Raw genomic sequence first — 14,678 nt, forward strand, 5'->3', positions numbered from 1 at the left:
TTCATGCTCTGTGTCAAAACATCACTGTCTTCATCTCTTCTGTCGCTGATGCTAATTCCATTTCCCTGAAGACACTGTTCACTTTTTTCCACCATTAGCCTGGTTTATGTAACCAGGGCTGGGGCCAAGCGTTTGTGATGGGAAATACAATTTCATTTAAAATAAATGGAAACAATTTGAAAAAAAAATCATGCTCAAAAGGCTGAGCAAATAGCATGTGCAAGGTCCTGGGTTCTGTCCTTAACAATAAACAATAAACAAACAAACAAATAAATAGGGAGAGAGAGCAAGTTCTTTTTTTTTTAAACCTATGGCTCTCTGTCTGTAACTGAGAAACATCTTTACCTATCATTGAAGTGTAACATATTTCCTAACTCTAAAACCTATTAATGCACTTGATTATGTCTCTGATAATAAAAGAACATTATTCTGATTGACTTGTAGAGAGAATGGGAGGAATAACTGCCTGGAAGTGACACTTAGCCTTCCCACTAGTGAAATGCCGTGAGGGTAAACATTCCAGATCGCATTTTTGTGGAAAGGCCTCCAAGACTCATTAACAGCCTTGCTATTTGAAATAGGTTTTCACCCTCAGGGGAGGCACTGGCAGACTGCTTACGAAATAACCACAGAGTGCTACAACACAGGCTTTTACCTGTCCTGTCTCACTATTGTTCTGCCTTTACTGGAAGTGCTCCTGAAGGTTCTGTTCGAGGCCTGGAACCTCTCAAGGGTAGAGCCTTATAGAGAGCCTGCAGAAGGGTGTCCCAGACCCCACGGCTGATGATATCAGTGATAGACTCCCTTGAACAGCAGTCACACTCCATGGCAGGTCCAGCCGGGCAACCTGAGGTCAATCCTGGAACTCACCTGGTGGAAGCAGAGAACTGACTCTTGTACACTGTCCTCCGACCTTTGAATGTGTGTCACGGTACATGTGTGTGCTTGCGAGCACATGCCCCTATCTTTCCAAACAAGGAAATGTAAAAACTAAAAGAAAGGAAGGCAGAGATCTTTTAGCACATTGTGCAGATCTCAAAGAGAAGAGGGATTTAGGCTGATGAACTGATATGGTGGTACAGTGTGGAAAGAATTTCCTGGGCTTAGGATCCTAACCTAGAATAGAGGAACAAATAATGCAGGCTTCAGAAGCCCTGCACTTTGTCCCGAAGACTGCTGAGCAGAAACTCATTGTTTTGACCTTACTTCTTAGGTCATGGAAAGCTCTGGATTTGTGGGGAAAAGAAAAAAAAAAGTGAGGCTTGTAAGTAGGGAGCCAGAGCAACCAAAGACTTTCTCAGAGGTCCTGATGAAAGGACAAAAGGAACTTTAGTTCCGTGTCCTTGTCCAGGAGTGGACTTGGCAAGGACAGTTTAGGGCTGGGACAGTGCCTCCTCCCAAGGTTGGGTCAAGGTTGCAGTTTCGGGGGAACCCATTCTCCCCGCTGGGCTGTGGTTGTGAGTCCTTAGAGAGCTGTGTCTGAGGTATCTATCCCATGTTCCTTGCCAACATTGTCAGACTTTGTTTTCTCCTGACCTTGGCTACCCCTGCCCCCCACCCCCAGAAAATAGTATATATGATGTTTGCTTGGCATGTAAGTCACCAGCTTGTGCACGACCTCCCGTCCCAGCCACTGCTTTGGCTTATTGATCTGTCTTCTCTATTTCCCATCCCTGGTCTTCCCAATCAAGAAGACCTTGCCGTTTGGAACCCTGATCCCTGCTGGTTTGGGTCATTTATACTGTTAACTTGCCGTATGGATGTAAACAATCAGGCCCAGGGTCAGTGAGACGACTCAGCAAATAAGGACATTTGTTGCCAAGACTGAGGATGAGTTCAATTCTCAGAACTGACACCCCCCCTTCCCCCGCCCCCCAGACAAGGTTTCTCTGTGTCATTTTGGTGCCTTTCCTGGATTTCACTCTGTAGACCAGGCTGGCCTCGAACTCACAGAGATTCGCCTTGCTCTGCCTCCCGAGTGCTGGGATGCTGGGATTAAAGGCATGCGCCACCGCTGCCTGGCAATAAAGGCAATAAATCTTTGTTGATAAATTTGTAGAACATAAATGATAAACTGAAAATTTTGGAGACATCTGTGATAAACATACAATCAAAGAGCCAGAATGCAAACAGACAGAAAGAGTATTTTATTTAAACATGATTTTGTAAACCATCACACTGTGTACTTTTGAATTCAACAAGAACATTATCCCCTCCCCGCCACCCCAGACTTACAGTGAGCCTTGTGCAAAGTCAAAGAGTTAATACAGGAATGAAGATAAACAAGGTAGAATTGATTTCTCAAAGTGTCAAACTGTGGTACTTGATACAAAGACACATAACCACCTGTACCATAAAAGTTTCCATGCCATAAAACATTAATTTATAACTTTAAATATATAGTAAAACACATTTATTTTTAAAAATCAGGATTAATTTCATTATAAACCAGTGAATTATCCAGAGGAATAATTATTAAAACTCACTAAAAACCAGCAAATATTGCAACCGAGGTAAAAATTTACATGTAAACAAAACTATCATTTAGAAGGACCAAGGAGTGAGGAGAAGGGCAGATGGCATCTTCTGAGCGCTGCGTCACTCCTTGATGTTCTGAAGCAGCTTCAGCAGATGTGACTCAATGACCTGCTGGACTGCAAAGAGAGGCCACCCAGGTCACAGCACAGTAACAAAGCAGAACCAAAGAAGGGAAGAGCCCAAAGTACAACACTGTTATATAAATCATTTTTTATAAAAAAAAATGTTTGAAAATCTTGCAAATACTGCCCACTTTTCCTCCAGTAACTATTTACAAAAAAGTACGATGGATGAATGAATTCATTTCTTAACTTTATAGGAATGTGTTTACTTTGCACTCCATTAAAGCATATGTGTGGCGTTAGGATAACATAATGTTTTACACGTGAAACAATGAAGAAGGAAGGTTTGGACTCCCGCATGTACTGTGTATAAAGTTTTCCTAAAATGGAACCCGGGAGTTCTGAAACACTCACCACTTCTGTAGCCCAAAGCTACAGCTAGGTCCATAGAGTTGTATCCAGAGTCTGTTTCCATTGTTGGGTCAGCTCCATTTTCTGTATCAAAACAGAAAAATCTAGATAAAGAAAGTGAAAATGCAAATGCCTGTCTATTCCTGGCTCATAAGCAAATGGCTGAACAGATTGTCAGCCAATCTGGAGGCTATTCCCAACATGCTCACACAACGACTGAGCACATGGATACACAGAGTTCATTTGGTGGGCTGGAGAGGATACCCAACCGTCTCTAGAGTACTTGAAACTCATAAACAACTGGACAAAACTTATATGTGAAGACACTGTGTCCAGAGCACACCAGAGTAGAGTCAAAGGTGACCTCCGATGTGAGCGAGTGGGAAGGGCAAAAGCTTCAAGTGCAGAGGGCAGTGTGAGAGAACCGCTTCTCTCGGGGCAGCCCTGCGGTAAGGAAAACCCAGGGGCAAACACCTGCAGGGTCATACAACCTAACAACAGGTAAGCTCTCCTAACAGGGAAATTTAAACTAAAATGCTCACAGGGCTCCCTCTAAATAACGACTATGTTCACCCGCTTACCTAACAGCATCTTTACACACTTCACGTGATTCCCATGGACAGCATAAAGCAAAGGTGTCCCTCCGTTCTGAAGAAGGAAAAGGTCATCATCATTTTTCACTGAGCAAGAGTCAATCAAATGCTGCTATGAAACTGGGCATGTAAAAGTAGTTTAAAATAATATTAATATTTTGTGAAAAATATTTAAGTCACAAGTAATTGAATTTATGACATTAAGTTGTTCATCTTAAGTACATTTTTCTTCCAAGTCCTTAATAAAGTTTATATCTCCCTGAAATCAATTAAATCCTAAAAATTATTACAATAATTGTATTTAATTAATTAATTAATTTTTTAAATTAATTAATTAATTAATTAATTTTTGAGGCAGGGTTTCAAGTAGCCCTGTGGCCTTGAAGTATTCATGAGGCCAAAGATAACCTTGATCCTCCTGTCTCGACCTCCTGGGAGCTATTGCTGACCACCAAGCAGTTTATAAGGCACTGGGGACTCACACGGGGCCCATGGCGCTGGCCAGCACTCTAACTCTAAGGTACAGCCTTGTTACAGCAGTTTGTTTTTTTGTTTTTTTTTTTGTTTTTTCGAGACAGGGTTTCTCTGTGTAGCTTTGCGCCTTTCCTGGAGCTCACTTGGTAGCCCAGGCTGGCCTCGAACTCACAGAGATCCGCCTGGCTCTGCCTCCCGAGTGCTGGGATTAAAGGCGTGCGCCACCACCGCCCGGCGTGTTACAGCAGTTTTAACTTCAGTGTTGTGGACTCACCCAGTCGTACTCATTCACATCAACTCCACAGTCAAGCAGCATTTTGACAATATCCGTGTAGCCTTTACTACAGGCCAATGACAGGGCACTTTCTCGACCTTTTCCTAAAAGTTGGGGATCTGCACCCTGTCATGGAAGTGAACATAGAGGACTTTCAATGAACTTAAACAAGAACACTTGTCTCTGTCAATAATGATCACAGTTTAACACTGAGGTCAGGCCACGTTCTAGGGTTAATGAGGAAATAACAGAAACGTGATGGGTGTGTTTGTTACCAAAACGGCCTGGATGCCTCCCTCCCTCCTCCCTCCAGCTGCCTCAGTCCTCCTTCTCCTTCACTCTGGCAAAGGCCCAGTGGACAGCACTCCTCCAGGAGCCCTTCCCTCCAGGACCTGTGGACGGCACTCCTCCAGGAGCCCTTCCCTCCAGGACCTGTGGACGGCACTCCTCCAGGAGCCCTTCCCTCCAGGACTGAGCTCAAGAAACTACACCCACACACGTTTTCCTTACATTCTGAAGCAGGAACTCCACCACAGCTATTTGCCCGTGTGCCGCAGCCCACATCAGGGGAGTGAATCCTTCTTCATCCGTGTGATTGATAACATTTTCTATTTAAAAGAAAAGCAATTTTTGTGATCTAATTTAACAACCACATATTAGTATCACTTTGAAAGCACTGGTATTCTAAAAACTTATGACTCAATGAAGTTCAATAAGGTGACTTTTGTTTACTGAAGTCTGGATGTGATATTGTGGTTTTCAGTCTGGACATGTTAAAATGTGCCTCACTGCATGCACAAAGCTGGGTGGGTTCATGGAACACATTCTGTAAATCATAAACTGCCACACACAGTATCATGTTAGGTACAAGGTTGGTAACACTGGTCTCAGGGACAAGAGACTTAAGGTAGAATCTTGGTCCTTTCATTCTAGTGATTTGGGTCTAGGCAAGTGACTTAATTTCTGCTAAACACAGATCAATAGCTTGCTTATCTCAACACATACTTGGGAAGATCACAACAAACTGATAGACAATAGCCCTTAGCATACTTGATGTAGACTTAAAAACTTCAACAGCTTACAAAAGCTGCCTTCCACTCTAGCTAACTTGCAGCCTGTGATTTTCTTTCATTCCTAAGTTGCTGGCATAACATGCAGACTGGATAATCTGAAACAGTATCACACAATTCTACCCTGAACCTCATCTTAGTCCCTGAATGTAGCCAAACAGTTATAAACTGCACAGCTTTCCCTCTACGCTTATTTGGTAGGTTGAACATGAAATTTCTACTTTTTTTTTTTTTTTTTTTTTTTTTTTTGGTTTTCCGAGACAGGGTTTCTCTGTGTAGCTTTGCGCCTTTCCTGGAGCTCACTTGGTAGCCCAGGCTGGCCTCGAACTCACAGAGATCCGCCTGGCTCTGCCTCCCGAGTGCTGGGATTAAAGGCGTGCGCCACCACCGCCCGGCGAAATTTCTACTTTTTAAAAAAATTATTTTTATTGTTTAATTATGTATGTGTTGGGTGGGGTATGGGTGCATGTGAGTGCAGTGTTGTGAAAACCAGGGGCTTCAGGTGAGCATAAAAGCCAGCTAATGCGGATGCTGGAACTGAACTTGGGTCCTCTACAGCAGCACCAGTGCTTGGGTTCTGAACCATCACTCCAGCCCTCAATATTTAAATATAAGCAGAAATATATCCAAGTCTTATGAAAATAAAATTCTTGGATCATGTTCCCTGTAATCAACAAAGATGGGACACCTACATTTAAAAAAAAAAAAAAGCAACTGATGGGACTAGAGAGATGGCTCACTGGTTAAGAGCACTGGCTGTTCTTTCAGAGGACTCAGGTTCAATTCCCAGCATCCACATGGCAGCTCACAACTGTCTATAACTTCAGTTCCAGGGGATCTGACACCTTCACACAGACATACATGCAGGCAAAACACCATTGCCATAAAAAAAAAAAAGCAACAGTTTTCATATTCTTTATTAAACTAAAAAGTATTTCATATGCATCAAAGATTATAAAAAAGGAAAACTACATAAATTCCAGCATAAGAATGGGTGGTTTCTTTATAATCCTAGAATTGGGAAATTTTTTATAAGCAGGACATAAAACTTTAAAGTCAAAAAGAACACAAATTTACAATTAAAAATCTGAAGAGGTCACCCAAAAATGGAGAAACTGGGGAAACTAAATGCACAAAACAACAGAAGTCAGTTTCTTTCACTTTGGAGTTCCTATGACACAAATATACTGTAGGTAGTTCAGACAAGAAACTCAAAGGGCTTATAACTTAAACATAGCAATGGAATTTCTGTGAGGTACCACTTTCTCCACAGATTAGTAAGAATTAAAGTCTCCGCCAGGCAGTGGCTCACGTCTTTAATCCCAGCACTCAGGAGGCAGAGGCAGGCAGATCTCTGTGAGTTCGAGGCCAGCCTGGGCTACAGAGTGAGATCCAGGACAGGTGCTAAAACTACACAGAGAAACCCTGTCTCGAAAACAAAACAAAACAAAACAAACAACAACAACAAAAAAAAAACAACCCCCCCCCAAAAAAAAACCAAAACAAAACCAAGAATTAAAGTCTCACTGTGCCCATGACAGTTTGGGGAAACTGCAACTCTAACGCTAACGTGAGGCCAAACATGCAGTTAAAATGTACAAACAAGAAGGCAGAGGCCCAGGAGTGCTCTGTGGTAGAGCACTTGCCTGGCACATGTGAGGAGCCGACTCAACCCTCCCCATGACAAAGGTCATCTATCTGCGACCTGGCACACCTCTGTATGAAAATGTACTCAGTGGAGATAAGGAATGCAGAGCCCGCCAGCAAACATCTGTAACCCACCGGACGAACAGCCAGGAGCACACACGGAAATCACAGCACAGATGTGTGCATTACAGTGACAACGTATACAACGGCTGGGTGTGCAGGTGCATGTCTGCGATCCAGCACCCAGGAGGGGGAGACAGGACTGTGAGTTTGAGCAACATAGTGAGACTCGCTCTCAATAAAAAGATCCTGGGGCTGGAGAAACGGCTCAGTGGCTAAGAGAACTTCACTGTTCTTGCAGAGGGCCCAGGGTCCCAGCATCCACATGGTGGCTCTAACCATCCTAACTCCAGTGCCCGGGGATCCTCTTTACCTCACAGGCCCCAGGCATGCAAATGGTACACACACACATACAGGCAAAACATGCACACACATTAAAAATTTAAAAAAAAAAAAAACAACTTTGGTATGCTTTAGTAGAACACTCTCCAAAATATTAAATGAAAACAGACACACTGCAGCGTATATAACGTTTTCTTGCTTGTGTACCTAACAAAAGCACATGCATCTTCTCAAATATAACCATACATGGAAATGTTTTCTAGAAAAATTTCCTGAAAACACAAAAAATTCACAATGTGGGGGCTGGAGAGATGGTTCAGTGGCTAAGAGCACTGGCTGTTCTTCCAGAGGATCCGGGTTCAATTCCCAGCACCCCCACGTGGCAGCGTATAACTGCCTGTAACTCCAGTTTCAGGGGATCTGACAACTTCACAAAGTCATACATGCAGGCAAAACATGAATGCACATGAAATAAAAATAAATAATTAAAAACACCCTCACAATGTTTGTTTTGGGGAAAAGTAAAGGAAGCTAAAACTTTAAATCAAGTGATTTTCTTTTTTCTTTTCTTTTTTTTTTTTTTTTTTTGTTTTTCGAGACAGGGTTTCTCTGTGTAGCTTTGTGCCTTTCCTGGAGCTCACTTGGCAGCCCAGGCTGGCCTCGAACTCACAGAGATCCACCTGCCTCTGTCTCCTGAGTGCTGGGATTAAAGGTGTGTGCCACCACCGCCTGGCAAATCAAGTGATTTTATTTGTATGGGTGTTGTGCCTTGTGTATATATACACATACATGTGTCCCTGGTGCTCTTGGAGTCTAGAAAGAGGGCATTAAATCCCCTAGCGTTACGGACAGTCATGAGCTGCCATATGGGTGCTGGGAACTAAACTTGGTCCTTTGGAAGAAGAGCCAGTGCTCTTAATCTCAGAGCTATCCTAAGGCCTCAAATTTTATAGTTTATATTACTTAAATTTTTCCTTTTTGCTATCTATTGGGCTATATGTTTGGTGAGATTATATGACTTCTTTTGTCTTTTTAGTTTCCTATACAAAAATAAAACAATAACAAACCTAATAAATTCAAACGAATATTTAAAATATAATACTTAAAACTAGGCTATTACCTTGTTCAATACGAGTGGCCAGGTAGAGCATTTCTCCCTGAGCTGCCAACTGGTGAACAGACAAGGCTGAAACAATATAGTGATAAAATTATTCAAGTGTACCTTGTGGATTCACATCTACTGTACCATGGTGAAGCCAGTGTCTTTTCCAAAACAAAACCAACCTTATCATTTTAACCTAACAAAGTACCCCAGTATTACAGGTAGTGTTCTCTGAGAACTGACTCATAGGATATGACATCTGCAAATTACTATTTGGGGGCAAACTTTATCCTAAAGAGTGAATAAGGTACTTTTTTACATGCTACGTCCATATCCAAACTTATGAAGGAGGCCCCAAAAGACACAACATTCCTTTTAGTTTTCTTAGTGATTCCACTGAAGAACTAACTTGTTTTCCCTGAGTGCCTCACCATGATGCCCAGCCCAAAGCTGAGCATGTAGGCTCAAGCAATCCTCCCACCTTAACCTTCTGAGTGGCTGGAACCACGGGGATATACCACTACTCCCCAGCCCTTTAAACTCTAAGTACATGTATTTTTAAACTTATGCAACTGGGGGTTTTGCCGGCAGTGCCCATATAGGCCAAAGAGGGCCTCGGATCCCCTCTATTTGGAGCTACAGGTTGACAGCCAAGGAAGTGCTGGGAACTGAACCCAGGACCTCTGGAAGAGCAGCCAGTGTTCTTAACCGCTGAGCCATCTCTCCAGCCCTCTACATATTTGAGGTTGGATGGGTTTTCTTAACATTAAGAATGAATTCATAAATAGGAAACTGGCCTTGAAAGATTTGTGTGTGTGTGTGTGTGTGTGTGTGTGTGTGTGTGATGTTTAATTTTAGAGATAGTCTCACTATTGTCCTTCCTCATTCTCCTGAGTTCTGTAATCACAGGAGTGGAGGGTTAGTTGAGGCTAGTCTAGTCAGCATGTTAACTCCGGCTGGCTGATTAAGCATTTGTATTCATAACATGGGGGACAGTCTTTAGCTTTTTATTTTTTTTTTCAGCAGAGAAGTTCTATGGTTGGAATATTGTAAGACAATCTCTGAGAACACCTTTAACTAATACGGCCTCCAGAAGCAGCTGTGAAGCACACACATCTAAGGAAGCTAGAAATGGCCCACAGGTGGGATTAGGGGGCTAGAGAAGAGTCTCCTGGCTCAACTGCTGAGTCCACAAGTCTGAAGTCGGAGGGATTCCAGATTTCACCAGGCTTTGGAATGCAGACACGTTCCCATTACAGTGTCAAATGCCATTACTATCATCTAATTGTTAGTTGGTTTTCTCTCAAATACTCACGATTCACTGAATACTTGTTAGCTTAGGTAGAGAAACTTTACATCCTATATAATGACTTTACATTCAAAGTTTTTTAAAGGGTGATTTCATATTTATATACTAATGAAACATTTCAGTAGAAATTACTTAGTTTCTAAGTACAAAATATTTCTTGATCAGTGAAATAATATAAGTACATATTTATAATAATTATGAAACTCTAAGAACACAAAAACATTGATATCTTAACTTGTAAATAATTCACGTAACTCACTTCTTTATGGTAAAACAATACAGGTTTTAATAATATTTTAAACTGTATTTGTCCTCATAGAGGTATAACAGGAAACAGTCAAAATAAAAACACATGAAAAAGTTTCAACTTACTAAAGTGATTAATATATCATTTAAGCTTTCAAAACTGAAGTGTTTATTTACTGAAACTAATATTTCAAAGCCAAACTCCTAATTTGTAATTGCAATAGCTAATTACACTAGTAGTAATATTTTAGTCATTCTTAGCGCATACTTACAATTTGCTAACAGAGGTGTAGTAGAGACTTCATTTCCCCTGTGCTTGTTGGTGAGGGTAGTTGACTGTTTTATGGGTGAGAAATGTTTTGTTGTAGAGGGGGTGTAGACATGCCTTACTTGAATTCCAGGAGAAGGAGATGTGTGGATATTGCACTCAGCTAAATAAAACAAATCAAAATAGTATTTTAATGGCAAAGCTTTCTAAATAAAAGTGTCAATGTTCACATGAAGCAATGTATGATGTTTAACAGCTTCAATTAAAGTGTTTATCAGGTGATACCAATTTTGTATAGTCTATACTACTACAGTGTAAGTTCTACAAAGAAAATTATTAGTGTTGAAAAATTTTGAGACTAGTTTTAATATTAACAGATAACAAAGTAACTTTAAAGCATGTTGACAGATCACTGAATTAAAGTAGAAGTAGATATAAATTAGTCACAAAACAGGAGATATTAAAATAATTTTGTAAGAGAAAAGACATATTTTCTATTATTTAAAAAGATACAACTAGGCTGGGCAGTGGTGGTGCATGCCTTTAATCCCAGCACTCAGGAGGCAGAGGCAGGTGGATCTCTGTGAGTTCCAGGCCAGCATGATTTACAGAGCTAGTTCTAGGGCAGCCAGAGATACACAGAGAAACCCTGCCTCAAAATACCAATAAATAAATAGATAGACAGACAGACAGATACAACTAAGAATAACCAAATTAGAGAAACTGTAATAAAGACCAGGCAAATATTTTATTTATTTATTAAGACAGGGTCTCACTATGTATCTCTGGATGGTCTGGAACTCACTATGCAGACTAGGCTGGCTCTGAATTCACCTGCCTCTGCCTCTCAAGTGCTGAGACTAACTAAAGGCATACGTCACTATACTGGCTTAGACAAGAAATATTTTTTAAAATTAACAGAAATTTAATGTTGGTTTCTTTGAGATTCTAGAAAATCTTTCTAAAAGATGACTTTCAAGCTTCCTCAACTCTGATCTCATGACGGAGAAAAACAGAACAAAATCAGACAAATGAAAGTGAATGTAGGGAGTTGTACCATAACTTTCAACCTTTAAATAAGACAGACGCCACCTCCAGGTCAGAGTTAACTTGATCTTGAATATTTTTACTATCCTCTTCATTTAAGGACTTCACAAATCGAGAACATACGTTCATATCAAATCGGTTTGGCAATATGAATTTCATTCCCATGGCAACACCCTGAGCTGACGCTTCTTCTGCATTTGGGTCCAGCTGGTGCTCTATTTTGATGTCTGGCATGCCAGAGAGACCATAGCTGCTGGGACACTCTTCCACGATCAGCTGGGCCCCAATGTCCAGATTTGCTGATGTAGCCATGGTTTTAATAATTAAAACATTTCTTCATGGATTCCTCTTAGTTTTTCAAGGGTGTTTTCCAGTGTATTCTTGGAACTGGGTTATTAAAGTATCTGAAAGAACAAATTTAGAAAATTTGAAGTAGCATATTAACTTATGTAAATGTATACACGCAATCACTTTCAACCACACGACCAAACAGTGCTCTTTTAAACCCCTATAACATAAAAAGTACACAGTGTTCAGAGGTAGGTAACCTGCCTATAAACTCAAGCTTTGCCATTCACTAGCTGTGTGATGTGTACGAGTGAACCTGAGAAAGTCTCGTCTGTAAGAAGAGATCTCGTCATTAATTTACAGGATCTTGGCAAAGGACAAAGGAAATACAGTACACCTCCATCACTATGTTCCAACACATTTCCTATAACTGACTACTGCTTAAGGATCAGGCTCATGTTAAAACAATAAGCTAGTATTTGAGATTCGTTTTTTAAAAATGCTGTTCCTTGTAAGTGGCTCCCAGTTTGACCTGCGATATAACCAATCTGTAGCCAAGTTGATTAGCACTGTTTTCAGTAATACCCATGATTCAGCAAAGCACTTCACTAAATTTAGTGTAAAAATTAGTTATTACACTTATTTATTTTGTTTGCATGTGTGTGGGAACACATGGACCACAGGAAGCATGTAGAAGTCAGAGGACAAATTTTAGGAGCTGGTTCTCCAGTCCATCATGTGTGTCTCAGGGACTGAATTCAAGTCATCAGGCTTGGCAGCACGTGCCTTTACTCACTGGGGCATCTCTCTGGACCTACACAATTTATTTTTGAAGATTCAAAAGTATATTTGTCAGCTTTTACTCAGAGTGAGCATAAACAATTTGATGTAATTTGTAATAAAAAATAAAATATGTAGATTACGTATTGGGATCACAGGTATGATATGACAGTCCCAGATATGTAGATCCTTGCAACAGGAAGAAGTGAACATCCAGTCAATTTTCGTCATGTGACAGCATATTGCACGTTGCACATTTTGAAAGGGTACTGGGTAAGCAATGATCAGAATTACTTGGAATTAAGAGAGAAATGAATTGATGTCATATGACCACTGTTCAGAGTTTTAAAATAATTTCAGAAGATTGATCCTGTTGGGCATGGTGGAGCACTAGAGAGCAGGAGAAACAGTCTTCCCCAGAGATGAGCACACCGACTGGTTATGTAATACCAAACAGTCCTGAAAATATACACGTAAGTAACATTATCCAAAGCCGGGTACTAGGAAGTCAGCAACAGGTGGATTTCTGTGAGTTTGAGGCCAGCCTAGTCTACATAGAAAGTTCTAGGACAATCAGAGCTACATAATCGAGAGACACTATCTCAAAAAAAAAAAAAAAAAAAATCCCCTGCTCTATCAACTCCAACACTGTGGCCATTAAATAAGCAGCAACAGAAGAATTCCAAACTTCCAGGGGAGAGAGGCAGACACACTATAGTCCGGAAAAAGTATCGCATGACGAAGTCGTTACATTTTGTCAGAAGGCAACAGGAACAGAAAGTTAGTTCAGTGACTCAATGAGAGACGGAGGAGTGGAGAGAAGACTGGGTCTTTAAAAAGACACAGCACGAAGAACCATTTTGTCATTTTCTATGGGGCGGAGTGAAAGCAACTGCCATCCCCCCCTCCCCGCAGCTCTCGGAGGGGATGTCAAGTGTCTCTTTTAACGCTTGCTATTCTCTTGACCGCTTCCTTTCTAGCTCCCACTAAGGGGAAAAACTGGCAGATGGAGACCACTTTTTTTTTTCTTTTATTTTTGAGACAAGGTCTGACTTTGTATTCGAGCCGGCTGGTCTAGAGCGCACAGTGTTATACCTACGTGCCTCTGCCTCAGGAGTGCTGGGATTAAAGGCGTGCACAACCACACCTCCTAACCACTCTTAGGAGCCACCGCACACAAAACCTACCTGGTGCTACATAGCTATTTTCTGATCTTAATTGGAACAATTTTTTTTTCATTTTCTTTCTCACATTTTCTAATTGGATCTGGTTCTCCATTCTCAACATCTGCTAATTAGATGCGCTGGACACACCCATTGCATAAATTTCCCGAGACTCAATCCTTTATAAAATGGTGGGAAAACAGTCATCTCCAATGTTCTTTGCAGCCCCTACAGAACAAGTCAAGGTTTCAATATACAGAATTACCACTCTTTGAAGAAAGAGCAGCAAACGTAGGGGAGACGCTTAGCTAGACTCCACTCCAGGGAGAAGGGAAGACTGCGGATATGCCAAAACGTGAAGTGCGGGAGAGGGGAAAGTGGACAGCGACGAGAAAGAGCTAACATAGAGGTAGGCTCACCTGCCAGAGCTCAGGGAAGGTCGGAGAGTCTAAATGCGGGCAGTGGGCCCCGACCCAGGGGAAGCTAATCGCAGGGGCTCCCCGTTCTTGCTGACTTTTGAAATTGTCCTACGAGAGGAGAAAGGTGCTATTAAAAAAATAACACAAAACTGAAAGACGTCTCCCAAGCGACAGGTGTCCCGGCGGGCGTTCCCGCTCGGTCGCCGCAGCCTCCACTCACTCGAGCGGCGAGCGGATCCCGGGGCCGGGGACCGTCCGGCGGGTGGCACGACGCCCCCCAAACCGCAGGGGCGGCTCCGCCGGGCCAGGGCCGGCAGCGGATCGGGTGAGGTCCTCAGAGCCCGGCCTGCTCCGGGCCGAGACGTCACTTCCTATTTCTTTTCCTCTGCTGGAACGAGCCCAGAGCGTGCAGCCAAGACGAGACGACTTCCGGGGGCTTCTTCTTGTTTCTCTGGAGCTCCGCCGCCCATGCTCGCAGAGAACTCAGGGTCACCACAGTGGCGGGTCGCCCGAGGGAAGCCCACGGCCCCTCCCCGGCTGCTCCACCCACCGGGGACCCTTCCTCCTAGTTCCCGGCGGCGCACG

General features: G+C 42.2%; 1 protein-coding gene across 2 annotated transcripts; it reads right to left on the reverse strand.

Annotated features, from left to right (window-relative positions):
* Nucleotides 1-2,124: 2,124 nt before the first annotated feature.
* Ankra2 (ankyrin repeat family A member 2) lies at nt 2,125-14,670 on the reverse strand. 2 transcript variants are annotated; one of them, XM_037209481.1, is made up of 10 exons: nt 14,314-14,670; nt 14,094-14,201; nt 11,467-11,847; nt 10,401-10,559; nt 8,592-8,657; nt 4,863-4,960; nt 4,353-4,478; nt 3,593-3,659; nt 3,015-3,095; nt 2,125-2,654 (listed from the first exon to the last, which is right to left on the reverse strand). In XM_037209481.1, the coding sequence occupies exons 3-10, from the start codon at nt 11,753-11,755 to the stop codon at nt 2,599-2,601; spliced, it is 942 nt and encodes a 313-aa protein (XP_037065376.1). In that variant the 5' UTR covers nt 11,756-11,847; nt 14,094-14,201; nt 14,314-14,670; the 3' UTR covers nt 2,125-2,598. The 2 variants fall into 2 exon arrangements, with proteins under 2 accessions (XP_037065376.1, XP_037065377.1); XM_037209482.1 differs by having other exon boundaries at nt 11,454-11,847; nt 14,314-14,662.
* Between the last annotated feature and the right edge of the window lie 8 nt (nt 14,671-14,678).

This window comes from Peromyscus leucopus, chromosome 11 (assembly GCF_004664715.2).
Source record: "Peromyscus leucopus breed LL Stock chromosome 11, UCI_PerLeu_2.1, whole genome shotgun sequence".
In the NCBI taxonomy this organism is placed as follows: Eukaryota; Metazoa; Chordata; class Mammalia; order Rodentia; family Cricetidae; genus Peromyscus; species Peromyscus leucopus.